The sequence below is a fragment of the Prionailurus viverrinus genome, chromosome C1, assembly GCF_022837055.1.
Source record: "Prionailurus viverrinus isolate Anna chromosome C1, UM_Priviv_1.0, whole genome shotgun sequence".
In the NCBI taxonomy this organism is placed as follows: Eukaryota; Metazoa; Chordata; class Mammalia; order Carnivora; family Felidae; genus Prionailurus; species Prionailurus viverrinus.
The window spans coordinates 212,424,765-212,452,720 of record NC_062568.1 but is presented as its reverse complement, the minus strand read 5'-3'; the positions used below and the strand labels follow the sequence as shown (position 1 = coordinate 212,452,720).

Here is a 27,956-nt window from a genome sequence, read left to right as displayed (position 1 = left end):
CATTCGAGAAGGGAAGGAAAAGCAATATAAAAACAGATACAGAGGCAAATCATGAAAGACTCCTAAATACAGAGAACGAACCGAGGGTTGCTGGCGGGGTGTTGTGGGGGGATGGGCTAGACGGGTGATGGGCATTAAGGAGGACACTTGCTGAAATGAGCACTGAGTGTCATATGTAAGTGACGAGTCACTAAATTCTCCTGACACCATTAATCCACTTGATGTTAGCTAACCTGGATTTAAATTAAAAACAGATAAGTAAATAAATAACCCCTAAGATCTAGGTGCTAGAAAAAAAGAAAGAAAGAAACAAAAACCACGTGCTTGGAAAATCAGAATGTGGTCTCGAGGCCGCGTATTACACTGAATTACCCGAATTTGCTGTGTGTGTGCGTGTACGTGTGCTCCCACACGTACTGGCAGCACAAAACAGTTGAATATCAACTTCCTGGTTGGACCTAACGTTGAAAAAGGTGGGTCCTTTTTCAATCACCCGCTGCTTAGAATCACCCACTGACACGTCGTGGGTGGAATGTCGTGTGTGTGGAACTCGCTGTAGCTGGAGGGCAGCCTGCCGCGGAGGCCGGGGGTAGGTTCACGGGCTGGTTGCACTGTGCTCTCTGTTTCTGTGTGCCTGTGGAAATTTCTCTGATGAGGACTACAGGGGGACGTGCGGGCGTGGCTGACACAGCCCCACTCCGAGCCCCGCTTCCAGCTCTGCTTCCTGCGGCCAGGGGCCTGTCCCCAGGTCGCTGTGCGGAGGGCATGGTGCTGCCCGCCAGCCCCAGGGCTCCCAGCCACGCTCCGCCCCGGCGGCCCCAGGCTCCAGGCCGGCCACGCTGCTTCCTTGGTTCCAATGTCATTGCCTAGGCGACCGGGACGCTGCCTCCACCGCCTGCCTGCCCAGCCACGAGCTGCTTTGGGCCTCCCAGCCGCCTCCGCCTCCGCCTCCACACCGACCCCGACCCACCCTCGGGGCCCAGGCTCCACCAAGGTAGGCTTGGGTTCAGCCTGGCTGCCTCTCTCAGGCCTGAGCGTGGGGTCCTGTCCTGGCCTCCCGGCCACACAGCAGCCACCTGCTGCGGGGGGGGACAGAGCCCCCTCCCCGCTGCCTTCCACCCGGTACCCAGGACTGGGGTGCCCTGGGGGCACGGAGGGCAGACAGGGAGGCCGTGTCCGTGGTTCCCCTGATGGGCAAGGAAGACCAACCCCTTCTGGTGGCACTTTGCAGAGCCCTCTGCCCCTGGGGGGCCCTGAGTGACCCAAAGGGCCCCGGGTGGGGGGGGGGCAGGCTGGGTGGGGGCAGAAGCGGCTTCCTTCCGGCTGCCTCCTCCCCTTGGCCTACTGGGAACTCTCTCTCTCCACTTCCTGCCAAGGAGGCACGGCCTGCCCAGGCCAGGCATCACCCTCCTTCGCTTCTTGTGTGGCTCAGTCCTGGTCGATAGGTGTGGCCATCCCCCTGCACATGCCAGAAAACAGAGGCCCCACACGTGCAGGCCAAAGGCACTGAACCTGTCGCTGGTCGCAGCGCGTGAACCGGCTTGGAAGGGGAGGCGGGACACGTGTCCTCATCCCCCTGCCCCTCTGTCGGCGCGGTCCGTTATGCCATGCGCTCCCAGCTCGTCTGGACCCCGCCAAGGCCTGCCTCACCGACCGCCTGCCTCTGGGCTCGCCGGGCCCACGTGTGCCTGCCAGGATGACCTTCTCCTCGAATGTCCCGCTGCGTCCCCGCTAGAGCTGGGCCCTGAATCTCGCTCCCCGTACTCCATAGGCTCAGGGCCCTTTGTGTGGCCTCCAGAGGGCCCCGTCCCTTTTCCGGCCCACCCTGCTATTCCTGCTGTCCCCGACCTAAAGGCTGCCAGGGCCTGTCCTTGGCCGAGCTCCACCCTGTCGGTGCCCATTCTCCCCGGGCCCCCAAGTTCAATGTCAGCTTGGGAGACCTGCAAACGACAACGGTCATCTGGGCCTTCGCGCAACCTTGTGCTGACGCTGGCCGTGATCCACACCCCTTCACGGCGCCCTTTACACTAGGGGGTAAAAGCTGGTTTATTTGTCTGTCCCCCAATAGAGGGGACCTCCTAGAGAGCAGGGCTGCCTGGTGGGGACGAGTGGGCTCGGACCCGGTCTGCGCTTCCCAGCTGTGTGGCCCAGGGCAGGTGACCTACCCTCTCTGTGCTTCTGTGAGAGCATCTGGAGAGTAGAGGTGCAGCCTGCTTTCCTTCCTCCTGGGTGATTGAGGTCAATAAATACAGAACACCCAGGCTGGAGCTGGGACTGGGCATCGTCGTCAGAAAGATAACCCCCAGGCTGAGGGCGTGGGGGGCAGGGCGGAGCCCGCGGGACAGAGACAGCTCTGTGGAACGCTGATGGATGTTTCTGGAGCGAGTGAGGGATGGCTGGCCGGCTTGGGGGAAGTCACGTGGGATGTGCAGGGGACCTCAGAGCAGGGAGGAACATACTGTGGGAGTCGGACTGAGTGTTGGTAAAGCAGCTGGTGTCAGTGACTTTGGGGGGGGGAACCCCAGGCAGTTAGTGCGTTTCCAGGCCCAGAGCAGGCGTCCAGAGCGCCAGAGGGTCTGCATGGGGGTTGGGGGACACACCTGAGGGGCATCTCCTTCTAGGAAAGTAGAGGTGTCTAGAGGAGGGTGGCTGGGAGGGATGACGGTTTGGGAACAACCATCCAGAGCACGGTTGAAGGAGCTCACGGGCTTGTCTGGGGAAGAGAAGATTCCAGAGGACAGAGCAGGCACCTCCAACGATGCCACGCTGGCCTGTGGAAGCGTGACCCCTCGGGGTAGAAACAGGGCCTGGGAGGGGAGGGTTGGAGGAGACAGAGAGGTCAGGGGTGCCTGGCAGCCCCACAGGTGAGAGGCAGTGTCTGGTCACCGGCACGGGGCTCCACGGCCACCCCCTCCTGGTGGTCCCCGAGGTGGAGGCTCTTCCAGAGAGCCAGGGACCGTGCCGGTCACCTGTGCAGACAGGGAGCAGCTGTCACCTCAGTGTGCCGAGCGAACGCTCCCGGGCTCTGGGGATGCAGCAGTGACCGAGCCCTGGGGGAGCTGACATCTAGAGGAGGAAGCAGGGGGCCCGTCCAAGCCGCGGGGGCATTCCAAAGCTTCCTCCTGTGATGGGACACGGGTCTGTCTCAGCCTGCAGGCGCCTCGTTCTTGGAGAGACCAGGATGCGGGGCGGGGGTTCTGCTAACGAGTCGGGGACGGGCCAGTGACTGTTGCTACCCCTGGGCCAGGGCCTGGCTTATGCCTCCACTGTCGCCTGCTCTGAGCGACCCCTGGCCGACTGCAACCCACGGCTGTTTCTCAAGCTCCCAGTATGTCTCTGGATCACCTTGCAGGCTTCTTCCCACACACCGCAGGAAACAGCGGCTCAGAATGGGCAATACACCTGTCCAGCGTCACACAGCTGCCAAACAGCAGAGGTGGGCTGGCTGGGCGTGGACGGAGGGGGAGACGGAGCAGGGGTGTGGGGCAGTGCCGAGCTGCAGAGCAGGAAACGATGGGACAGGAGCCGTGTGCCTCGGCAGGACCTGCAGGTATTGTGGGGGAAGGACTCCGGCAGATCTGCAGAGGGCAGGGGGGCCCTCGCCGCGGGTGGGGGCTTCGGGGTGCGGGGCAAAGAAAGGGCTGGGCAAGGGGCTTTCCAGGCAGGATGCTTGGTGTGCAGGTGGGGCTGCAGGCTGAGGAGGGTCGGGCCAGGTTGAGGGCAGGGGCCATGAGCAAGGTTGCTGGAGCCAGACTGCTGGGTAGGGCTCTCGGCCCCAACTAGCTGTGTGCCCTTGGACGGGTGCCCTCACCTCTCTGTGCGTGTTCCCACATTGATAGTAAAATGAGCTGCAGATCTGCTGGTCTCACAGCCTCCCCCCCCTCCGCCTCGGGGATGCTGTGCTGGTTCGCGAGCCTTGGGTGTTTCCGGTTTAGTTCCTCTTCCAGGAGCTGGTCTGCGACAGCCCTTTCCCACGGGGCTGCTGGGGCATCGCCGATCAGCCGAGCCCTTCTCGCAGCCGAGGCCTGAACTCAGCCCCAGGAAGCTTGTGTCACCATTGTTTCCTTCTGGAAGTGCACAAAGCCCACGTGGTCAGAGGGCCTGTCTTACGTGGGTGCAAAGCCAACCCCTAGACTCAAAGCAAAACTTCTGGCAACCTGACTCACAGTTCTCTGGGCGGGCCCAGGTGCCAGGGGAAGGAGGCCGTGGGCCACGACGGAGGCCGGTGGCCGGGGTAAGAGGCTGGCAGATGAGAAGGGGCAGGGCCGGGCAGGGGGGGCTCCTGGGGTGGCTCCAGAGTCTCCCCCCACCCCCTTCGAGCGGGCCCCAGCCCAGGAGGGAGAGAGGGCGGCTTAATCGGGTACCTCCAGCTGTTTTCATATTTCACAAGTGCACCCTGGCCCAGGGTGGGGAAGCTAAATTTGTCCCTCCTTCCCAGGGCTTGGTCTCCCCCCAGTGTGGGCAGAGGGGTGGCAGGGAGTGGTCTCCGGGGGACATGAGGCCCCTAGTCATGCCCCCCTCCCTGGGCCCCGCGGGACCCCGTCTCTCCAGGGCGAGGATCTGGCCGGCCCTGTCCTGACCCAGCCTACCCTACCCTGCGTGGCAAGGTCAGCCCAGCTCTCCTGTGGCCACGTGGCCTGGGCCACAGGCAGGGGAGGGGGGCGAAGGTGGCTGCTGCCACTGCCCCCGGCTCCCTGAGGAGGGAGGCACTCCAGCCGGGTCCTCCAGCCAGGCCGCCCCCCACGAGGCCAGGGCCACCCTTGTTGCAGTGGGCGGCAGGAGCAACAGAGGCCTCTCGGCCCCAAGCGCCCTGAATGCCCTGAGCGTCCTGCTGGAATTCGGCGGGGCCACCACCCAGGGAAGGGCGCCATTTCCCAGAGGGGTGGCCTGCCCGCTCCGTCCTCCCCTGACAGCTGCCTGAGCCCTCCACCCAGGTAGGGGGACTTCTGGGTGCCAGAACGTTCTCGGTGCCCTTGAATTGGGGCCACAGGGGTGACTAGAAGGGGTCCAGCCCAGGATGGCCCGGGTCCCCTCCTGCGACTGTCAGTCTGCTGCGTCAGTGTTTACTGGTGGGGGAAGGGGCCTCGTCACGGCCGTTGTGACAGAGCGGAGGAGACGAGTGTTTGTGAGTGGGGGTCAGGATGGAGCTCTTGGGCCTCGTTTCTTAGAACTGAAGGAAGTTGCCCCTCCTGGTGTGTGGGCACCCAGATGGCTGGGGGTGGGGGGTGCGGGCCCCGTGTCGGCCCTGTCTCGGGGCTCTATAGGCGGCTGGGACTGCCATTCCCACGCGTGGGGTGCCTCTGTTTGCGGGGGCCTCGCAGGGGCCCCGGTTTTTCAGATGTGGCGTTGGAGCCTGAGGCAGGCAGCGGGGACAGGCAAGCAACCCTCCCTGACTAGCAAGGCTGTCCTGTGGCCACACAGCCGAGGGGTGCTCCCCACCTGCCAGTGACGGGGCAGAATGAGGGGCATCCTGGCTAGGAGTCAGGGAGGACAGATGCTTCCTAAGGAGGCTGGGGTCTGGCCTGGCCTAGGAGGATACAGGTGTGGTGGGGGCCACGTGGGGACAGGACGGAGTCATAGATGGGCCACATGCAGATAGGGTGGGGGCCATAGAGGGGACCCGTGGGGATGGGGGGGGCCGTGGAGGAGACATGTGGGGACGGGGTGGGGGCCGTGGAGGGGACATGTGGGGACAGGTAGGGACAGAGAGGGGACAGGGTAGAGGTCAGGGAGGGGACACAGGGGACAAGGCAGGGGGCATGGAGGGGACAGGGTAGCAGGCAGGGAGGGGACACGCGGGGACTGGCTGTGACAGGTGGTGTGAACGCCCAGAGGCCCTGTCCAGGGCGTGGCCAGCAGCACCTAGAAGCAGTGGTGTGGCCCGTGTCTCCCCTGCACACTGACCTCTGGGCCTGTGGGTTCTCCGCTGTGAGGGGCTGCGTGTTCTGTGCGGTGTTGGGGAGCACCCCTGCCCCCGCTCCCAGAAGTGACTAAAAATGAAAATATCAGTAGATGCCAGGTCTCCCTGGTGAGAAAACCCGTGAGTCACATCGAGAGGCCGAAAGCGGGGAGGGTGGTGCCCCCGCTCGAGTGAGCTGGGGTTGAGGGCCCACCCCGTACGCCCTGCACCCAAAACCTGGATCCACCCACGTGGCCCCTGGATCCTCGAGGGCGCGGGCATTTCCCGTTGACACTTTACAACTCCGTTACCGCCCGAGAGCGTTTCTCACACCCCCCCATACACATGTGGTTTTTAAGATGATTTGCAGCGTTTGGGAGCAATTTCCATTAGGTCCGAGAGCCACGTTTCCGTGGTGGACGTGGTCCCAAATTTAAGGCGTGGGCCTTCGGGGGTCACCGGGGACCCTTTGCAGGGAGAGGTTTTGGAGTCGATTTCTTTCTCTCACCTCTGCTGTCCGTGGCCGAAATGCTGCCGTGGGGATAGGGAAGACCGTGCCCCTGCCCCTGCCCCTGCCCCGTCCCGTGGAGAGAGGAGCAGGGCCCACGGGGTCCTGGGAGGCCCCCCGGGGAGGGGCCTGCGTCTCTGCAGCCCCGATCCTCGCCCGACATCACCATATCCTCACACCCTGGCAGGCGCCCCGGCACCGACAGGGACCGGTCTGCAGCTCCGTGGGCTCATGGTCCAGGGGGCCTGGGGTCAGGGCCACCAGCTCTGGGGAGTTTCCCAGGGAAATTGGAAATCGTGGAGCACCGTGGCTTCCTGGCTCCAGCCCCATGCGTCCACTGAGCAGGGCAGGGCAGGCTTCCGGACCTTCCTTTTGCCGGTGAAACACCTGAGCGGAAGTCACCGGGGAAGGCCAGTGGCCGTCCTGGGGCGGACGCTGAAGGGCCCTCGGGACAGGGTGAGCGGGGCCTGGGGGATGCTCTCCCCGCCAGGGTCTGTCTCAGAGGCGTGGTGAACCCCGGGAGCTAAAAATGCAGGGTTCTGAGCCCCCTCCACGGGAGCCCCTTGGAGGAGGCTCAGTCTGTGCGTCTGTCTGCCATGGACACGCGGTGGGCGGAGTCCCACGACGCGTGGTCCTTGGCGTCGGCCTCTCTCACTCAACACGACGTTCTCGAGGCCCGTGGCCGCTGCGGCGGGTGTCCACGCTTCCTTGTGCGGAGTAACACCGCGCTGTGTGGACGGACCGTGTCTATCCATTCATCTGTCCTGCACACTGGAGCCACTGGCATCTTTTGGCTCCTGGGGTCAGTGCGGCCGTGAAGGGGGGCCTGCAGGGTCTTCCTGACCATTTCCTGGGTGCCGTCAGCCAAGCGGTTTCCATCTCTGGGCTTGGACGGTCCATCTGCAAAACGAACAGAGTGGGTGAGTCGAGCCTCGTGTCGGCACGCACTACCCACACCGCGAGGCCGCTCCGGCCGGTCCCCGCTCCCCCGTGGGGAGCGGGTAAGGCGGGTTTCTGCCCAGCCTCGGCTGGGCGGCCGGCTCCGCAGCCAGGCAGCTGGCGCTGTTCTGCCTCCTACCAAACCCGCCCCATCCCGACCTCACCTCCGCTGGGCTTTGGACAGCTCAGCTCAGGGTGGGAGTGACCTCCCCAGAATAGGAGGCATGCAAGTCAGCACTGCCCAGCCTTGCTAAACCCCTTGTGGGGAGAGCGTGCGCTGGAGGCGTGCGTGCCGTCGGGGGTGACTAACTTAATCTTGAACTCTGAGGGGACCACTCCGTCGTCCTTGTGCGTAGGGCTGTGCTATACCACCTCAGCAGGTCACTGAATTTCTCTGAGCCCGTGGGAGATTTGGTTTGGGAGATTTCTAAGCTGCCTGCCTCGGGCCATCCTGTTTGGCCGGCCTTCGCCCGGGGGGCCTCCTTTCGCCAGGGCCCGGCCCCCGAGGGGGCCCCGCTGGCTCGTGCCACTGCTCCAGAGACCAGCGGCCCGGCATGTGGCGGTCCCGGGAGAGGGCCACAGACCTCCACCAGCGGCCGCCTACCTGGGGACATGGTGACAGATTGCGGGTGTGCCCTCCCTCCCCCAAAGGCTCTGGGCAGGTCTGGGCCTGCCCGCTTGGTCACTGCCAGGCAGACGGTGGCCAGGCTGATTCTCACGGCCCTCTGCCAAGGACCCGGAGGCAGGCCCGGGGAGGCACCACCTTGGCCCGGGTGGGGCAGCAGGCAGGGTGGGCTTTGGTGTCCCTGCCCCTCCCTGCAGGGGGACGGAGGACGGGGGCCCCAGCTGTGCCAGGCCTGGGCAAGGCCATGGCGGGGTGGGGGCTGGGTGTGGACGCTCTCAGGAGAGGAAGCTCTGGGGACAAAGGCCGGTGTGGCCGGGCATCTCCTGTGACAGGAGAGCACCATGCGGCAGTCCTGCTGCTGTGACAGCTTCACAGCCATGGCCTTGGGCTGCCTCATGGGGTCCGAGTTGCTTTTGTGTCCAGCCGGGGGTGGGGAGGACCCTGTCTCAGAGGCGGACGGCTGTCTCAACGTGCTGCAGCCTCGGGGCACAGCAGGACTCAAGCCCGGGGCTCTGCTCCAGCCTCTGGGCGTGCCCGGCACATGCCCTTCCCGAGAGGGAGTGGCCTGGGATCTGAGCCGTCCTCGTGTCCCGGAGCATCGGGATCCCCCAAACCCGGCTTGAGCCCCGAAGGCCAAACCCGGAGACACAGCTCAGAGCAATGGTGACCACACCCGTCGGGGCCTTATTGCGGTCCAGGCACAGCCCACTGTATGCAGCACCTGTCTGTTCCCCAGCTCCCACGGGGCCCTGCGGCAGCCTCCCGAGAGGGTGCCGTGGTCACCCCCACCCCGTAGGTGGCAGCTCTGAGAAGCCCCTGCCGTGCCAGGCACCGCCCGGCCCCCCAACCTGGGTCTGGAGTCAGGCCCGCCCGTCTGCAAAGCCGGACCCGGGCCCGGAAAGCGGAGGACGGACGGGGGGGTGCGAAGGGGTGCCCTGCCTTCGGCGGCGTCTGCGTCGGTGTCACGGGCCCTGCCCAGACCCCACGGATGCTGAAGGAGGGCGGGGGCCGGCCTTCCCAAGCACCCACTGTCCTTCTTCCCTCCTCGCAGAGCCAGCTGCCTCCGGGCCGGGTGCGGGGAAGATGTCCCAGCCCACCGCCGCCGCCGATGAGGGGGCCACGTTCGAGCACCTGTGGAGATCCCTGTGAGTACCTCCTCCAGCCGCCCAGGGCCGGACTCGGGCAGGGCGAGGCTCGGGGGGCTTTCTCCTGGCGGTGCAGCGTCCAAAGTCTGGGCTCTTTCCTCCAGCCAGCACTCCTGGGCCGGGAGGGGTCCAGGGGACAGAGCTCACGTGTGGCCATGCACCCCGGGCACGGACACTAGCCCTGGTGAGGCCGGCAGAGGAGGGAGGGGGAGCAGAGGAGACAGGCGATGGGTTGAAGGGCTCCTCCTGCGGGCAGGACGGGTGTAGGCCTAGCGCACGAGCTCGGGGCCTGAGTGCCCCGGGGCTGACGGCTCTGTTCCCCTCTTCCCAGGGAACCAGACAGCACCTACTTTGACCTTCCCCAGCCAAGCCAGGGAAATAACGCGGTGGTGAGCGGCTCAGGGGCCAGCATGGATGTCTTGCACTTGCAGGGCATGACCACGCCCGTCATGGTGAGTGGGGCGGCTGTCTGCGGGGGTCTCAGGACGGGGGCGGTAAGTGTGGACTGTTCTGTCTTGGGAGCTTGCAGAACCGGGACACTGGTGCTCAGGAGTACAGCTTCCTCGGTAGGCTCGTGAGGACATTTCAGTTTCAAAATAGAAAACGTATCAGCTCATGAGACTGTTGATCCACGGGCAGGAATGGATTCAGGTATGGCTGGATCCAGGCGTAGGAATGACTGGATTTAGGTGTTGCAACAGCCTCTGTGTCTCCTGCCCTGCTCTCTCCATGATGGTGCCAGGCTCCAGCAGCACCTCCACCCCCTCTCTGCCACCGAGGCCCGGACACCCTGCTGTGGTGTCTCGGGTCCTACCGCTCTTGCGTTCCTCTTGGCAAGAAGGCAGGGCTGTGCTAACTGGGTGGTGGCCGCGTCCCTGCTTCTTTCTCTGGCCGCCCGCTGCAAGGCACTGCCAGAAGGAGGTTGCAGAATGCAAGAAGGGGGTGTGAGGACCCCTGGCCCCCGGGGAGATCTAGTGACGCCTGCTGTCCCCACCATATGCCTGGTGGTTGCCAGCCCCCCCCCCCCCAGGTTGCTACATACCCCCAGACGGCAGCGGTGCTGGTCCCTGGCCTCTCTGCGGCCAAGTGTCTGTCTCAGGGCACCAGCACCAGGCCGAGAGCCTGGGCCCAGGAAGGAGGCGGTGCTGGGAGCTCTAGAGGCCAGGAGGACCTGGCCCCCATTCCCTAAAGCCCCTGTCCAGAAGTTGGAGCCCCTCACCCCAACACACACCCGTCTGAGGCACCTTGAGCATCCGGCAGATAGCGAGGGCCGTGTGGGCTCCAGTGAGCGTGTGAACGAGCCACGGCGAGGCTGGGGTGGGGACAGGGGGCAGGAGGGTCCCCTGAGTCCTCTGTCGTGTCCGTCGAAGCCACTGGGCTGGCCACTGGCCCACATGCGACTTGGGCCGTTGCAGCCGGGGGGTCGGGGTACGGCAGGCAGGGGGCCCCCGTGACATCCGTTCCCCTGAGGAACCTTTCACGCTGGATCTGAGAAAGCTGACTGTCCGGCCCGGCCTCCTGCTCGGGGACGCCATCACAGTGAAGGCAGCCCGCCTGCCTTCCACACCTGTTTGTTCCCATTTTACAGGCGGGGAAACTGAGGCAGGTGCTGGCAAAGGGTGGGCCTCGATGGGCTGGGGCAGAGTCATCCTGGACCAGGACGCAAAAGCGCGAGCTCTGTCCTGTCCCCCCAGAACCTTCCCTGTCTACCAGCTGCTCCCCAGGGGCCAAGGGTCCTGACCCCTCGCCTCCCAGGACCCCCTCCTGGACCTCAGTGTCCTCCCCAGCATCTCAGTAGGGCTGCCGTCGGCTGGCTGCCTCTGGGGCGCTCACCTGGGGGAGGCCCGCAGGCATCTCCCCACGAGCCGGTGCTGTGGCTGGACCAGCCCTTCTTTGTTTGACAACAGCAGGACCCGTGTCATTGCTCTCAGGGCTGGAGGGTTCGAGGCGGGCCCGGGCCACGCAGCCAGGTGGCAGGTGGAGAGAGAAAGAGACAGTGCAGACTGGAGGTTCTGCCTCTATGGGGGTGGGGGTGCGGGCCTGGGTTTCGTGGGCTCACTCCTTACTGGTGAATTTAAAATACAAAGGCAGATTTAAAGCTCAGGAAGGGGAAAGCAGGGTCACTCGATGGTCAGTTTCTAGATCACTCAGGGCTTTCTCAAAGGGGAGCTGTGTCGCAGGGGTGGCCTGGCCCTTCCTCGAGCTGGGCGGCTGGCCGCACGTTTATTCCAGGTGGCTGTCTGCTGAGTGGCCGCCTCGAGATCAAAAGCAGAACGAAAGGTACTTCTGTCACAATAAAAAAAGCTGACTGCTGGTGCTGGCTATGTCCACTGTGTGGAGGGCCGGGGCTCTAGGGACAGAGGACCCTTGAAGAGTGTCCTAAGGGGTCTGTCTCCTGAGTTTGGGAAGAGGCCAGCCTTGCCCTCGAGGGCAGAGGAGCCTGGAGACCCCAGCAGCGTCAGGAGCGGGAGTAGGGGTGGGGTCTGCTCCCCAACGGGCAGAGGCAGCAGCTCTGGGTTCCTGAGGGGTGGGGCACGCTCCCTCAGTCCCCCTGGGAGCATGCCAGGTGCTGAGCACGTCTGGGCTGGGAATGGAGGGCACATGCCTCCCACCAGCCGCGGGGGAGAGAGAGAGTGGCCTCCCACCCTGCAAAGGGCACCCCTGAACCAGCCAGGGAGGGACACACCTCTTAGTAAAAGTCACGCAGAAACACCTGTGTGCAAAACTCTGGCCACAGAGGCCGGGACTCCCTGACCACCTGGTCAGCCTCGGTCTCGTCCTGAGCCCTGCCTGGGCCAGTGGGAGCGGCGACTGGTCTGGGGCAGGCGCCATGCAGAGAGCTTGCCTTAGCCCCCCTTCACCCTCTCGTGGCCGACGCAGCCGGGTGCACAGACGGAGGCAGCCCGGCAGCCAGGGCAGAGCCGGGTGCCTGGCCGCCTCGCCGAAGGGCCCCCCCGCTCCCTGCCCCGTGTGGCCAGGGCCCTGGAGCAGGTGTAGGAGGGAGCCCCCGGAGGACGCTCCACAGCGGCGGTGTGGCGCGGCTCTCTCCCCACCCAGCCGCTCAAGGGGAGGCGGGGTAGCCCCAGCCTGGTGACCTTAGACAAGAGGCTTCCCAGGCCGGGCCTTGGAACCAGTGACCCCGGCTGGCCAGCGCTGCAGTTGTGACTCAGCATGAGGCAGGTGTAAAGGCTTACGCGCACTGCGCCCCCCACCGCTCCTGGGCGGGCGGCCTCAGTCATGGGGCTGGTCCGGCAACAAGGCAGAGCCTAGATGGGCGCAGTCCTTGAGTGGGGGACATTGGTCCTCCAGGGTGGCGCTTTCCACCGTCCGGGGCCTTCTTCCCGCGGGACGGGCCGGTTCCTGAGCGGCATCCCCTCCACAGTCAGAAGAGAGGCCACTGCAGGCCCACGGGATGCCCTTACCCAGAGCTTCAGTGGCCAGTGGGGACAGACAGAGTGGATGGGTTGCCCGCCTGAAGAGCCACTCTGTCCCGGGTTCAAGTTCCCCATGACTCTGAGCCTCAGTGTCCCTGCCTGGGGCGCTGAGGTGTCAGGTGTGGGCCCAGCAGGAGCTCCGCCCAGCCCTGCGGGAAGGACGGCTTCTTGTCCTTGGACCTCCCTCCCGCCACACGGGTCCAGCGGCAGTCGAGAGGACAGGGCCCCAACAGGCGGGCCTTGGAGGAGACCTGAGCACAGATTCTTGGGGGGGCAGTGAGCTCCTGAGGTCCCCACCACACCACATGCTGAGGTGACACAGAAGGAGGCCGCCGTGGGCATGGGGAACTCTGGGATGCATCCCATCCCTACCCCTTTTCTGCCAGGGGATGCACACGGGGCCTCAGTTTCCTTGTCTGTACATCGAGCTGGGGCAGCAAGGTCGAGGGTGGTGCGGGGCCTCAGGCGGCGTGTGACACAGCTAGGTGTGGGGTGGGGGCGGCAGGGGAAGGGCCCCGTGTCCAAGAGCGCTGTCCCCCCCGCCCTGGGGAGGACCCGATGCCCCTTGCCCAGGGGTCCCTGCGGGGGGGAGCCCTTGCCCTGGGTGGTGGCCCCGGGTTCTGGCCACATCCGCCTGCCGCACATGGCTTGCTCCCTGCCACAAGGAGCTGTAAGCTAGGCCTCCCGCATCCTGCAAGGGGAGAACAGAGAAAAGTCTATCGGATCCCTGGCGTCCCAGGGGCTCAGGAGGGCAGTGGGCTGGCATGGTGAGGGGGGCGGCCTTGTGAGGTCTGTACTGGCCCTGGAGGCCCCCCCCCCACGGTCTGGGGGGGGGGGCGCAGACAGGATGAAGTCCTTCATTGTGAGCACTCCGGGTGTCCCAGGCAGGCAGTGGGAATCCTGACTCTCGCTGGACAGTGCTGGGCCTGTGTGTCTCCTCTGAGTCTGTGTCCCCGGGGACAAAATGAAAGCCAGACTCTTGGGGGGGGGGAGGGGCAACTTCTCAGCTCCGATGATGCATGAAAGGGGGAGATGGCATGTGGCCAGCCTAGGCTGGAGGGCTCGCCTCCCTCCACCCCCTCCCAGCATCTCGCCCGGCAGAGTCCCCTCCCCCCTGCACCCCTTCCCGCCTCTCCTGGCGCCTCTTCTCTGGTGACAGCTGTTGTGGGCAGGTGGGCCACAGGGGTAAGGGCTGTGGCTGGCAGGGGCGGCTGATCCATGCTGGGGCCCCACCCCCACCTGCTGCACAGCCAGGCGGACGCCCAGGGCTCGAGACCCCAGCAGTGACCCGGGGCAGGCCTTCCTGGCCTGGGGGTGCATTTCTCCCCAGGTGGGGAAAGGGAGGACACAGCCCAGCGTGTCCTCCCGGGAGGTGTTCCCAGGAAGCCGAGCTAGCCCACAGAAGGGGGCAGGTGCGCAGACGGAGGGGAAGGACGCCCCCTCCTCAAAGGGTCTGCAGCTCGAGGTCAGCTCCAGGACCCCAGCCCGCCTGCCCTCTGTAGTGAGCCCCGAGCAGCCCTTCCTTCCACCGGCTGTGGTGGGGACTCCTCTGGGGTGCGTGGAGCTGAGTCCCAGCCAGTCGCCAGGTCATGGAGCCAGCTCCGTGGCATCCTCCGTGGGGTGAGCAGAGCCATCCTCCCGTGGGTGCTCAGGAAGGGGTATGAGGAGTGTGGCCCTGGGCTGGCACGTCGCTGGTGCCCTTCCTGCGCCCGTGGGAGGGGGAAGAAATATCCCACCTCCCTCTGCTGCCACGAGCCTGCGGAAGTGGTCGGTGGGGTGGAACCTCCAGTGAGTTAGAATGAGGACAGCAGGTGCCAAGGCCCAGTGGGGCTGCCTGGGAGGCCACCCGGAGGAAGCAGCTGAGGACCAAGCGAGGAGGGGGCACAGTTCTGAGGACAGAGTCCCCCAATGCCCTGTCCCTGCCCCCTGGGTGGCCAAGACTTAGGACACGTGTGCAGGAAGTGGGTGCTGCTCGGGAAAGACGCTGGAGTCAGGCACGTCTGCATATGGTGTCTTGCTCTCAGTCGCTCTAGGACCCCAGCCTGGCCCAGCTCACGGTGCGGGGGACAGTGCTGGTCCTCAGGCCCCAGGTGCCCAGAGCCTCCTCTGTGCCGCCCCTGCGGCCTGGGTGGGGCACGGACCCTCTGCCTCTGCTTCCGTCAGCGGTCGAGAGAAGATGCCTTCCCGACCTGATGCCCTCCCTCTGGAGAGCATGCTGTCCAGGGCTTACGTGTGGCTGGCTTCCCCTGGGCCCAGCCTGTGTTCCCCGGCCATCCCAGTGGCCCGAGCGGCCCCACCCTCACCACACACTTGGTGGCCTAAAACAGCACTCGTGTGTTTCCTCATAGTGTCCGTGGGTCAGGAGTCCCGCGGGTGTCCCCTGGGTCCCCTGCTCAGGGTGTCAGCCAGGCGTGCAGTCTTGTCTGGCCCAGGGACCCCTTCAGCTCCCTGGCTGTTGGCAGAGTTCAGTCCCTTGTGGCTGTCAAACTGGGGCCCCTGCCTCCTTGCTGGCTGTTCCGAGGGACACTTTTCTCAGCTCCTGGGGGCTGCCTGCCATCTCCTGCCACGTGGTGCCTCTACAGCCTGGAGGTGTGCTCCTTGAGGCCATTTCGAGGACGTCTCCCTGACCTCTTTGAAGGGCTCGCCTGATTAGGCCTGGCCCACCTGTATACTCTCCCTTCTGATCAGCTCAGAGTTGACTGGGTTTGGAACCTAATCACAGGGGCTGTCATCACATCTACGGTGCCTCCCCAGGACAGGGGGCATTCAGGGCACAGACCTGGAGTGGGAGTCTTGGGGCCACCTGAAGATTGAGTTCCCACACGTGGGTCCCCTGTGTGCCAACCTGTGCCCATTCCTGGGGTCTCTCACCTCAAATTCTTCTTTCCTCTCCTCTCCCCTTTGGGCTTTTACAAACCCAGCATGATTAAGAAGGCAGCCGACCTCCTCCAAGCCAGCTGCCCTGCATGGAGTCCCAGCTGGAGGTGTTGCCCTCAAGGGGGGTGGCGGGGGACACCAGCTGTGAGAGGTTGGGGTTTGAACCCTCCTCCTCTTCCCCTACCTGGCTCTGTGTCCCTCCATTCCGCCCTCCTGCCCAGCCCACCAGGCGCCTCCACCTCCAGCCTCCCTCCCTGAAGAACGGGCCCCCCAAGGGCAGCGGGCTCCCCACCCCAGGCCTTCCCATCTTCCAGCCAGAGCTCCCAACCTGGGCCCCCTGCTTTCCTCCCTTGTCTCATTGTGAGCCGGGAGCTGACAGCCTCAGGCCACAGGAGTGAGTGAGTCTCGGCCAGCCTGCAGAGCAGTGTCTCTGGTGCAGGCCCCAGGGCCCCCCCATGGGCTCTCCCTCCCCATCTGCCGGAGGAGCCCGGGGGCTGGGCTGGGCCTTGGGTGGAGCCTGCCTCTGCCCTGAGCCCCCCAGGAGGCTGGGAATGGCTGTGGACGCGACAAGAATGGGCTGGCGGACAAGGGTCTCGAGGACGTCTTTCCAGCACCTCAGTGGTCTTGGGGGGTGGGTGGGGCTTGGAAACTTGAGGGTGGCCCGTCCGATTTCACATGATTTATATGTAACTGTATAACTGATGTCCTGCCTGCTTCTAGGGAGGGCTCCGGCCTCTACCCCAAAGGCAACGTTGAGCCACAGATGGTTACGTTGCGTTGGAGATTCAGACTCCAGAAAGGGGGTAGTGGCGGCCCCCTCGGAGCCCCCGGCTAGGCGGGCCACCGTTATGCGGCGCCTGGAAGCCAGCATGCAGTCCCCCTCCTGGGCCACATCCCTGTTTCCAGGGGCTCAGCACCGGTGGGGACAAGGCCAGCGTCAGCCTCGGCAGGGCTGGGGCATCGGGACTCTGGTCCTCCGGCTCGATCTGCTGCTTTGGACCGCGCCTAGGCTGCTCGCTCTCGTAGCAAGGCTCCCTGCGGGTACTGGGGGGAGCAGTCTCCTGGGGTGCCTCTCCTCTCTGTTCAGCCCTGCAGGGTGGCCCCGGTGGACCACACGCTCCCGAGGCAGGAGGATTTGCTCCGCCCAGGATGCCAGGGCTACGGCACCACGTCTTGGCTCTGGGGTGGCTTGGCCCCATCTATCTGGGTCTCAAGGGCCCGGGCTGGCCCCCTCACGCTCAGGGGTGCAGGCCTGTGGCCGCTGAGCCTCCCAGGGGCGGTGTCTTGGGGGGAGCCGGCTGTGGCTTAATTGCGGAGCGGGCCGGTGGCCCGGCGTGCCGCCCCTCCCCGCGCGCCTCCGTGGTGCGGTCCAGCACAGCAGTGGGCAAGCTGAGGCCTGCCTGGACTTTGATGAATAGGCATGAGGAATAAGGGGTGGGCCACCGGTTTTGTTGTTAGATGCAGCCGGTTGACAGAACTGGGGAGATGAGGAGAAGGAAAATGCCCGCAGATAGCCCACATGTCCCAGGGCATCCTCCGCCCCCCTAGCCACGGCGTCCCTCCGCCTGGGCCCACCCCGCCGGGCGGCCACCACTCTCCGCCTCGCCCCCCGGCCACCCAGACCCATGCCTCGTCCCGCGGCACGCCAGCTCCCCGGCGTGTGCGGACCCCCGCGTGCCCACCATGCTGTATGTCAGTGACCCCGCGCAGCATTTTGCCACGGTAGGTGTGCCGCATCTCTCCGGAACCGTATCTCCATCCTCCTGGGGGAGCCTTGGTGGGGCTTTTGCCGTGATGGGGCTTAGGAAGTGCGTTCTCTCGTCTGTGTCCTGCTCAGGCATCCGGTGCTGGCTGGGTGCCGCGATCCAGGGTAAGCTGAGGCAGCCAGGATGCACCGAGGGGCTGGGGCAGGTCCTGGGCAGAGAAGCAGATGCCTGCCCATCCTGGAGAAGTTTTGGGACCAGTGCCCACTGGCCGGACAGGACCAACAGCCAGGGAGAGGAGGGCGGGTCATGTCTGGTCGGGGCTAGGCGGTTGCCTTGAGTTGTGGGGCTTTCCGCTGCTTCCCGGCTTTGGGCTGGCAGCTCGGTCCTGCCCGCACCTGCTCTCCGGTCAACAGCATCCTCTCCTGGGAATCTGCTCGCTAGGCTGGCTTGGTGTGGTCTGAGATCGAGGTCAAGGACTTGTGGCAAACCGGCCTCAGGGTGTCCGTCTCATGGCAGGGTAGCAGCCTGGCAGAGGGAGGGGAGGGGTGGCAGTGTTTGCCGGGCCCCTGCCGTCTGGGCCCTGGGGACCCGGGCTCATTTCCAGACTTGCCAGGTCCCCGGGGGCCAGCAGGTACCAGGCTGCTAATTGAGCAGGTGGAGGCTGGGGCCGTCTTTCCTGCCAGGGATGCAGGTATAGTGGGGGCCGTTGGGACCTGTGGGAGACCCGGCGGCTGGCAGAGGCCAGGAGCCTGAGCCACAGAGACCTGGGGGTGCGGCAGCCTCTGGAGACGCGAAGGTTCTGGGCAGTGTGCGTGAGTGCACGGGTGTGCTTGTGTGCGAGAGAGTGTGTGTGCGCGTGTATTGTGTGCATTGTGGGTTTGGGATGAGCATGTGTGTGTGCCTGTGCGCGTGTGTCCCCAGCAAGGTCGGGGGTGGGGGGAGTGACAGTGTGTGGCCCAGGGGAGCTATCTGCCTGCCGCCGGGGCACCTGGTTGTCACGCGCACAACCCAAGGCAGAAGCCAGAAGCCCCCGGGGCCCCTGGAGGACAGTGTCCCTGCGCAGTCAGCGGAGAAGCCTGGACACGTGGGGACCTTTTCTCTCCAGTCAAGTGGCCCCTGCAGTGCAAATGTCGGGCAGGGTTGAGCGTGGCTGCTGCGTGGCATCTTCCCTGGGGCGCGGGGGTGAGGGGCGCAGGGTCCTCCCGTGGACGGTGGACGGAGCATCTACATTGCTGCTGCGGCCCACACCCTGCTTGGTTCTGTGTAGACGAGGACGAGTCTGTCCGCAAGGCTGGTGCGTTTGTGCCCCGGGGGCAGGTGGAGTCGCCCTCTTCTTCCCCTGGGGAGGAGGGGGGGCTGGGTCACTGATTTGTAAATGTGTCTGTTTCCTGTTTCTGTCCCAGGAGACAGAAACTTCCTGCTGCTGCAAACCTCAGGAAAGAGGAAGTGAGATTTGGCCCAAAGCACCTGAAACCCCAAAACCAACAAACAGGGTTGTCCCGAGCTCACGTTGTCACGTCCCTTGTCGCTGGGAGCCCTTTGGGGCCGCAGGGTGCTGTGCCACAAGCAGCACGGGGTCTCCCGTGTGGCCCCGCCCTTGTCTGTGAGCAGGATGCGCCCTGATGCTCGGCTTCGGTCAGGCCTGCGCCCGGGTCTGCTCAGGGGCTGCTCGGGGGCTGGGGCATCCTCTCTCGCTGCTGTCTTGTACTCAGGGTTTGCCTCCGCACCGTCCCTCTCCGTCGAAGGCTGAGCAACCCCTTTCGTGGCTCCCACTTACTGGGGGCGTTTGGCCGACACCGGGGCGGGGGGGGGGGGGGCTGCTTCTCCCACCTTGGCGGGCCACCTGCCCCCGACCCAGGAGGGAGCTGAGGGCACGGACGGTCCCTTCTCACCTGAGACCACACTGGAGATGGTTCGGAGCAGGCACCTGGGGCCGACTTTTCCGTGTTGATCTCTGTGATCTCCCCTTCACTATCCTCTTGGGCTGTTTCACTATTTAGCAAAAGCTTTAGAGCCTCAAGAGACAAGCAGGGTCAATGTTAGACCCCATGGCTCTTTTCAGGCCTGTCTGTTGACCAGGGCCCAGGACTGTCTGGGCTGCAGAGTTATCGTTTTCTTGTTGTTAAGCATACTTGAGAGGCAGAGAGACAGAACGTGAGCAGGGGAGGGGCAGAGAGAGAGGGAGACACAGAATCTGAAACGGGCTCCAGGCTCCGAGCTGTCAGCACAGAGCCCGACGGGGGCTCGAACCCACGAACCGTGAGATCATGACCTGAGCCGAAGTCGGACACTCAACCGACTAGGCGCCCCTGCAGGGTCATGTGGAGCTGGGTCATCAGCGTCTGGCCGGTTCCCGCTGTCCGCCAGTCTGGTGGGCACCGGCAGGTGTGTGTGTGTGAACGCCCGTGCCCACGGTCCTGGCTCAGCGCTTTCCACCCGCTGTCCGACGAGGATCCGGTCACTCTGTTCCTGCAGACAGTGCAGCCTCTGGGCGGGAAGGGCCCCAGGTAGGAAAAGCCAATCCGTGCATCAGGAACTATGTCCTAAGCGCCTCCTGTATCCCAGGCACACGGAGGGAGGGAGGGACGAGATCCCACAAGGCTTCTAGAAGGGGCCCCTGCTGCAGTGCTCGGAGGAGACCACAGGAGGGCAGGGCCGAGGCTGGGAGCCCGAAGCCGCTGGAGGATCCTGCGGAGGGATGGTACCTAGGGCCAGGCAGGAGCAGGGGAGGCGGTGAGCACCTGAGTCCTGGATGAGATTTGCTGGTGGGCTGGGGGGTGGGGACGGCGAGCACAACCCAGGTTGGACCCGGGAAGCTGGGTGAAGGGAGTCGCCCCGTTTATTCAGATGGGATACGGCAGGAGGGGGATTGGGGGTGAAAAGTGTGAACTCAGCTTTGCTTCGTGAGCCACTCATCAGCTGTGGGGGAGGGGACGGCGGGCCGAGACACCCCCCCCCCACCCCCCACAGCACAGAGCCTGCTGGAACACCTGGGGGCAGGTGTCGGCGAAAATGACAGTGAGGAGGGTCCTGGCATGGGAGGGGGCTGCACGGATGGAGAATGACCAGATCCGAGATAAGCAGCGACAGAGAGGGGCAGCCTGGGAGCCAGGAGGGGGGGCCTTGGGGGACAGGAAGGGGCGGGGCCTCTGGGGACCTGGACCTGGCAGGAGGGGTTCCAGTGGCTGGGAGAGGACAGGGCTGGAGTGGCCAGGGGTCTGGGCTGCAGAATGGGGCAGCAGCCACAAGGTGTCCTTTCCGACCTGGTTCAGAGCCGCTGGGGTCCGGGCAGGCAGGGATTGACTGTTCCAGAAGGGGAATACAGGAGCCTGCCTCAGTGAAGGTGAGGGATGGCCCCACTCACCAGGCTCGCTGAGCTGCCCCGCCAGTGGCCAGTCGGCCAGTCGGGTCTCTGCTAGTGGAAAATCCCTTCTTCCCTTGCTTGTGGCCAAAACGCGGGAGCTATTCTGCAACAGCCAACGTCCCGTTCATTCGGAGCCCCCGACGTGACCTCTGAGTGTGCCAGCCCCTGCACTGCCCCACGACCGGTATCACGCCTTTGACTCGGGAGCCAGAGGGTCCCTGGGCTGAACCACTCCCCCGCCTCCCATCAGCCCTTCCTCTGGCCGCAGGTGCTCTGCCCTCTGATCTCCAGCCTGGAAGCTTCCCTGCGCCCTGCCCATCTTTCACTTCTGGTGGGCTTCGCTAATCCTTCTCATGGGAAACCCCCAGCCCCCACCCCGTGAGTTGTGTGTTCAGCCTGTTGTGAAGTCCTGAGCCCCCTACACACTCAGCGGCTGGTTTGCCGGCTGCCATGGCCACACGTGAGCACCAGCTCCCGCAGGGCATGGGCCGCATCTACGTAGTGCCGCCATCCCCCAGCACCCAGGAGACCCTCACCCGCCAGGAAGCTTGTCAGGCTCAGAGCCGGCAGGAGGGCCTGGGGTTGGCCTGTCTGTCCGCCCCGGAGCCGTGAACTGGGGAGGTGATGGCTGCTTCTCCATCCCCGGGTGCTGGCCGTCGAAGTGACCACCCCCCTCCCCCCACCAGAGTCCCGCCCTCTTCACTGTGCTTGTCGCTGAGGAGACCAGGGGCCGCTCAGTGAGGTGCTGTGCAGGCAGGGCCTCATTAGCGCCTGCGGATAGACAGACGGACAAGGGAGACGTGGGCGAAGGAAGTCAGGGCAGACACCTGGGTCAGCGTCAGGCTCTGGGAAGGCTGACTGTCCCCCGTGGGGCTCAGGGGCGAGGGGTCCCCCACTTGCTGCACCCCACCTTTGCTCCAGGCCCCGGGCACCCTGGAAGGGGCTGTTTTCTGGGGGCTCAGTAAAGTCTGTGCATCCGTGGGCCTCCGGCCTGTTCACCGGGGGCCCCGCAGAGGCCGGCAGGGAGTCGCACGGGGACCCTGCGCGGCTCGGGCTCCAGGCCGCCGCCCCGGCTGTCTCAGCAGCGCTGTCTGCAGGCAGAGGCGAGCAGGGCCATCCTGCAGACACACGCCTCGGCAGCTGCAGGAACGGGCTGCTGGGGGCACGTTTCTCCAGCGCGAGGTGTGGAAAGTTCCACACGGCCCTGGCGTAGGATTGGGCGAGGAGAGTGCGCGCATACTTTCAGGAGGGGGGGGCGCCTCCCCCAGCACGAGTACGGTCTTGTTGGCATTTCCACCCATTTACTCAGACTCCGGGAGATGCTGTGGGAAACACCGCGGGTGGAGGTCCTGCTCCGAGGGGGACGGGTTCTCTCCCCCTGAAGCCCGGACGGCGTGCCAGCCACTCACCTCTGGGTGAGGCCACACCCAAGCCCAGACATGCCTGCCAGAGAAGACCAGGGGGCTCGGAGTTTCGTGCCCTATGAAACCTCTGGTATCAGTGTTCTGCGGAGAGCCGGGGACGCTGGGGTCAGAGCAGAAGCCCGCTGGGGGTGGGAGGGAGCCCCCCAAGGCAGAGCCCTCTGAGATCCATGGGGTGCCCGCCTGCCCACCCCCGGAGCCCCCAGCAGGGGCAAAGGGGCCGCAGAGCTGGGGCCCCGTCTCCCCCACTCCGCACACCCTGCCCCAACCGTGCAGGAGAGAATGATGCTCGCACCCCCCCCCCCCCTTGCCCCGGCCCAGGCGGTGCTGCGTCCCAGGAGTGGGGAGCGCTGAGCTGGCCTCACCCCAGGAGGTGACATCCGAGGGGGAGTCAGGGGAGCCTCCTGAGCGGAGGTCTGGGGAGGACATCCGGGCAGAGGGCCCGGTAAAGACCCTTGTATCCACCTGTCCAGTCAGATCCACTGTGGTCCCATGAGGAAGCCACGGCCGACACCGTTCACCCGTTTTCCACAAAGACGGGGGCCACGCAGCCGGACGGTGACGTGGTTCCCACCCCGGGGCCGCCAACCTGGGAAAGGACCCATTGCTGTGTCTTACTGTTGGGCTCAGCTCCTGGCTGGAGGGGCAGCCGGGCCAGGATGCTTCCTGGGGGAGGTGGCCCTGAGGTTGGAGGCTGGAGGGCAGAACCTGGCCAACGGGATGGGGAAGGGGCCAGGGAAGCCAGGGCGGCTGTCTGCCAAAGGCCGACTATTCCTCCGGACTGTTCCCCTGCGGCCGTGAAGGGAGACGTGTTTGCCGGGCCCTCGGGCAGCACAGGACGCACGCGGTGCCTCAGGCGTGGGGAGCAGTGGACGCGGCGGGCGGGGCGGGGCGCCGGGACCCAGCAAGGCATGCTGGGGAGGGCAGGAGGCAAGGAGGGAGGAGAGAGGAACCCGTGAAGCCTCAGGCCAGGTGCATCGCCGCCTTCCACGTCTGGGAAGGTCACGGGTGGACTTTGTGACGAGTTGCATTTGGACCTCTCGGCTTTCTTCGGAAGCGCTTGGGAAATGTCCTCACTCCCCGTGGTCAGGAGCCTCAGGGGGCAGATAGAGGACCCTGATAGGACCGGCTCTGCAGCCTCGCCTCCCCTTCTGGACACTCGGGTTCCCCCGAGTGACACCCAGGAGGCCGGCCGGGGTCACAGAGCAGAGATACAGGCAGCTGACTTCACTTGCTGCTCCCGGTTCAGAGCAGCCTCGGCCCGAAACGCATCGAGGGAAGTGGGCTTTAGTGTCCAGAAAGAATTTCCTGAGGGTCAAGGGTACACGATGCTGGACGAGCTTATCCAGGTCAGCTGTGGAAGCTCTTTGCTGCAGGTTTTTCAAGAGGCGTGAATAGATAGTCAGAGCTGAGCTTTGGATAGCATAGCTTGGAACAGCTCAGTCCTGTTGGCTGTGTTTTGTTTCTTACTAAATACAGCGCAATACTGAAATGTATTTCCTCTTCCTTATGATTAAAAAAAAAAAAGCTTTTCAAGTTATTTATTTATTTTGAGAGAGACAGAGACAGCGTGAGTGGAGAAGTTCCAGAGAGAGAGGGAGAGAGAGAATCCCTAGCAGGCTCTGTGCTGAACTCACTAGACCGTGAGATCCTGACCCGAGCTGAAATCAAGAGTCAGGTGCTTAACCGACTGAGCCACCCAGGCACCCCTCCTTATGATTTTCTTAATAAAATTTTCTTTTCCCTGGCTTACTTCATAGTAAGAACATGGTATATGACCCATGTGGCTTACAAAATCTGTGTTACGTGACTTTATGGTATCGGTAAGGTTTCTGGTCAACAGTAGGTTAGTAGTAAAAAGTCATACTTGCATTTTTGACTGCATGGGGTATCGGTGCCCCTAAGCCTAGGTTGGTCAAGTGTTTCGGGGTTAAGCTGTGTTTCGGGGTTAAAGCCAGAGGAAAATGGACACCCATGAGGTACGCACCCACAAGGGTGTGGGTCATGGTGTTTGTCACACTACCCAGAAAAGCGGGAGAGAAAGCCCCAGAACACACAGGCAGGTGAAAAGAGCCAGGGAAGCTCCTAAGAGGAGGTGAGCCTTGAAAGGCTTTTCAGGTGGCAAGGGGACAGACAATGTTCCAGGAGGGGGACAGCAGGAGCAAAGGCCCTGTGGTATGGACAAGAGGTACAAAGGAGGCTGGGATGGGGGCTCCTTGGGGGACCCTTTATCAATGCCCCCCCCCCAGAGGCCCAGGGGCTCTATCTTTTGAATCAGTGTTTGAGCCCAGTGTCTCCCACTGCCCCTGCTTGGCCTGGTGCAGGGACGAGTCTGGAGGTCTCCTCTCTCCCTCAAGTCCCTTCCACTAAGTGAGTCAGCCTGGAACTGAGCCTCTGGGGACATAAGAAGAGTCGTCTGAAGTTTTACTGACGAGGTTTTCTGTTACGACTTTCGCTAGAAAAATAAGGTCCACCCGGGGGATCCTGCGTGTGGCAGCTGCACTTGGTCGCGGGCCGCGTGCTCACAGCCGGTCTGTGCTCCTGACTTTCCCTCCCGTCTTACTAGCCGCGGGTGCTGGGAAGGGAGGGGAGGCTGAGGCAACCAGCACACAAACTTTAAGAGCAGTTTGCTTTCCATCTACATCCCCAAAACTCGCTTGAGATGGTTTACCGATTGTCAATAAACACATAAAATGAGAATCTTCTCCAAGTGCAAACCCGGCCATGCGTTGTGGCCGCTCCTTGAGGCAGGACTCGCCTTGGACCCCAAAGAGCACCCAGGGCAAGAGCGGTGCTGCGGGCCCACGTGTGTGCTGAGTTCCAGGGTCCGTTTCCTTCAGCCCAGAGTTTTCTGAGCCTCCAGTCTGGGGCTGGGCGCGACGGGACAGTGGGACGTGGCCTCTCTGGGGCACGGGGGCCTCCCCGCTCACCCCATCCCTGTGCCTGGCGCTCGGCCCTGAACTCTGAGTGGGGAGGGTCTGGGGGTGGCCCAGCTTGTTTGCCCGCAGCCCTTACCTTGTCGGGCCTTTGTGCGGAGGACGGGGAGGGGAGAGGAGTGTGTCCAGCTCGGTCGGCTCCCTGGCTCTGGGCGGGCCCCCTGGGCAGGGGTCATTCCTCCTGATGTACAGTCACAGGTTATGGCCTTCCTGGACCCTCCTGATCCCCACAGCGGTCCTATGGATGGCTTCACCCCAACTTTGTAATAGAAAGCTGAGGCCGGGAGCGGTGCAGTCCCGGCTGGGTCACATGGGGGGGTGGGGCCTCGGCCCCCAGGTCTGCAGACCTCGGAGCCCCGCTCTGCCCTGCTGGACCTGAGGGGTCCCTCCTGCCCTTCTCCTCTTGCCCCAGGACACGGTCCTTGTGGGCGGCACTAATCCTGGACCTGGGCACATCAGAGAGTCCTGTTCTGGAGGGTGTTAGGTGGGCCGTGGGATGGCCAGGAGAGCCCTGCGTTCTGGGATCACCAGCCCGGGCACCACCACCTGACCACCTGTGGGGACCCCCGGCCCTGGGGGCTTGGGCGGCGAGGTCTAGCCTGTGGGGCAGGGGCTGGAGGGCTGGGCTGAGCTCAGGTTCCCGGGAGAGGAGGACCAGTGGGCAGGCCGGACCCTCTGCTGCCTGTGGGGGTGCCTGGGGCGCTGGGGCCTGGCTCCCGGGGCCTCTGAACGCCCCCACCCAGCCCCCATTCTCCGCTACCCCCTGGGCAGGGGACGGGGGCTGAAACCTGAGACCCTGGCCAAAGTGAGTGTCCCCGCTGTGTGAGGACAGTGCAGCCATCCCCAGCTTGATGCACCCCCCTCCCGCCCCCAGCCCGGTGCTAAGCTTTGCTGCTGCTGCCCTGTGCTGTGACAGCCCCCCGCGGTCTGCAGAACCGGGGAGGCCCCGAGGCTGGGGATGCAGGGCAGGGCGGGCTGGAAGCTGGGACACCCCCACCCCAGGGCGGTTCCTTCTGTCTTCTCCCTACTGCTCCCGGGGCAGGACCCCCTTTCCCTGGGACTCCACTCGCTGTCCCTGCCAGAGACCAGCTCCTTTCCCAGAAGAGGGCCAGACACAGACACTGTTCAGGACCTCCACGCCGGGGGTGGGGCCTCCCATCGGGCAGCCTCCTCCCTCTGCTGGAGGCCGCAGCCTGAGGTCTAAGCCCCTTGCCCCTTCCCAGCGCGTGTTCTGGGCCCTGCGTGTGAGCACACTCGGGCGTGTGGCCCCGAGGCCTATGTGTGCCCTTGCCTGGGATTCTGGCCCCAGAGGTGCTGACCCTGGGAGCCAGCCTGGCCCCCTGCAGAGGCTGTGGGATGGATTCCCTGGTGCACTGGCCAGAACCGCCTGCACCCTGAGGGCACGTCCACCCTCTCTGCCCCTGCCCGCTGTCCCCTCCAAGTCAGCAGAGAGCACCAGAAAACATGTTTGTGGAGCAAATGGACAGAGACTGTGTTGGGGGGCCTATCTGGCCCTGGTGGGAGGAGCCCCCAGGCCATCTGCCAGGGTCCAGCAGGGCACACTGAGGATCTGGGGGGAGATGTACTCCCCCGGCCCCAGCCCCTCCCGGAGCCCGGGCCCGGTGCATCCTCCGCGGGACCTGGAGGGGAAGCCGCCCGCCCGCCCGCAGCCCTGCTTGGGTCGGGCCCAGGAGCCCTGCACGCACATGTAGGCACATGCGGGCCGCCCCGGGCTGGGCATGTCCTAATCAGCCCGCTCTCTTGGGAGTTCTGCTTGAAAGCAAACAAACCAAAAAAGTCCTGGTTTTGCCCGAGGTTCCTCCCGCTGCCAGGGGCCTCCGGTCTGGACGAAGGGCACCCCAGGCTTCTCTGTGGCTGTGCTGGGCCCGGTTTGGACAGCGAGGTCGGGGTGGGGCTGGTCCCCAGGGTGCAGTGCACCCCATCCGACTGGGAAGGAATGCAAAGGGAAGGAAGGAAGGACCTTTCAGGAGCCATGCAAAAGCCGCCCCACTTCCTAAGCAGCGGGGTTCCCTGCAGCAAAGCAGAAACGGCACAAAGCAAACCGGCCAGAAACCTCTGCCCTCTGCCATTTCCTGGGGGTGTGGGCGCAGGTGTCCCTGGGGAAGCAGGACTCAGAGGAAGGGTAGCAGGGATGGCCCTGGCCCCGCACAGGGGCCCGACGCTCTCCTAGGGAGGAGGGGCGCTCCCCAGGAAGCTGGACCACAAAATGCCACGGAGTCACGGGACGGGAGGGAGGAGGGTGCGCACAGGCCACTGGCTGGCTCGTGGGCAGACAGAGGGAGCCTGTCTGAGGCGCCCGCCCCGTGTGCAGAGCGCTCCCTTCCCGCTCACCAGGGCTCCCGCACGCGGGCCCTGCCCCTTGTGGCTGCTGGGTACATGATGCTATCAGCCTTGCTCTTTTGGTTCAGTGACTAATTCCCTGGCACCCGCCGCAGATCGGTAAAGAATGTGGACAAGTTAAAATCTGAACAACGTTGTTGTCGTCGTGGGGCTGTCTCTCATTTCTGGGAGGGGGGGGCCATGGGGGCCCTTTGCCCTGCTGGCCTGGGCCGTCCCGTCGGGAGGGGGCGGGGAGGGGGACAGACCTGCCCCCCGGGTTGTGCCGTGCTCCCCGAGGCTCCCACCGCCCTTCAGTCGCCCAGGGCGCAACTGGCAACATGACAGACGCTCCCCAGGGCCACGGCTGGTCACCTGGGAGGGAAGAGAAAGGTCACGGAGCCTGGGGAGGAGGGTGCAGGCTGGGACCCCCGCCCTCCCCCCCGGACCCGGTGGGCTCTCAGCCTCCTTGAGTGGGAGGGCCGGCTTCCCACCTGGCCTTCAATCCCGGGCATCGGTCCGGGGGAGACCTCCTATTGCCTGGCACACCCATGCTCCGTCATTCATTCATTCATTCATTCACTCACTCACTCACTCACTCGCCCGCTCAGCAGGCCTCTTGGGAAGCACTCTGTAATGAGAGCCCGTGGTACCCCGACAGGGGCCGGGCTGCTGATTGCAGCGGTTGTGATGCTGGGGAAGGTGGCAGCCTCCGGAATGCCGTGAGCCCCTGGCGGCCTGGGCCCTGGCCCGGCCCGGAGCAGA

At 64.6% G+C, this 27,956-nt stretch overlaps 1 protein-coding gene across 4 annotated transcripts in view; it reads left to right on the top strand.

Moving 5' to 3' along the window:
- The window catches only part of TP73 (tumor protein p73), a 60,519-nt gene that overhangs the window by 10,555 nt on the left and 22,008 nt on the right, over positions 1-27,956 (top strand). The window contains exons 2-4 of one of the 4 annotated variants that reach the window (XM_047869982.1): positions 871-994; positions 9,023-9,116; positions 9,448-9,568. In XM_047869982.1, coding sequence (XP_047725938.1) covers positions 9,055-9,116; positions 9,448-9,568 — 183 coding nt within the window. In that variant the 5' untranslated portion in view covers positions 871-994; positions 9,023-9,054. Of the gene's footprint in view, positions 1-870; positions 995-3,988; positions 4,235-4,586; positions 4,935-9,022; positions 9,117-9,447; positions 9,569-27,956 lie in introns of those variants that run through there. The other 3 variants (XM_047869981.1, XM_047869983.1, XM_047869980.1) reach the window with 3 other exon arrangements.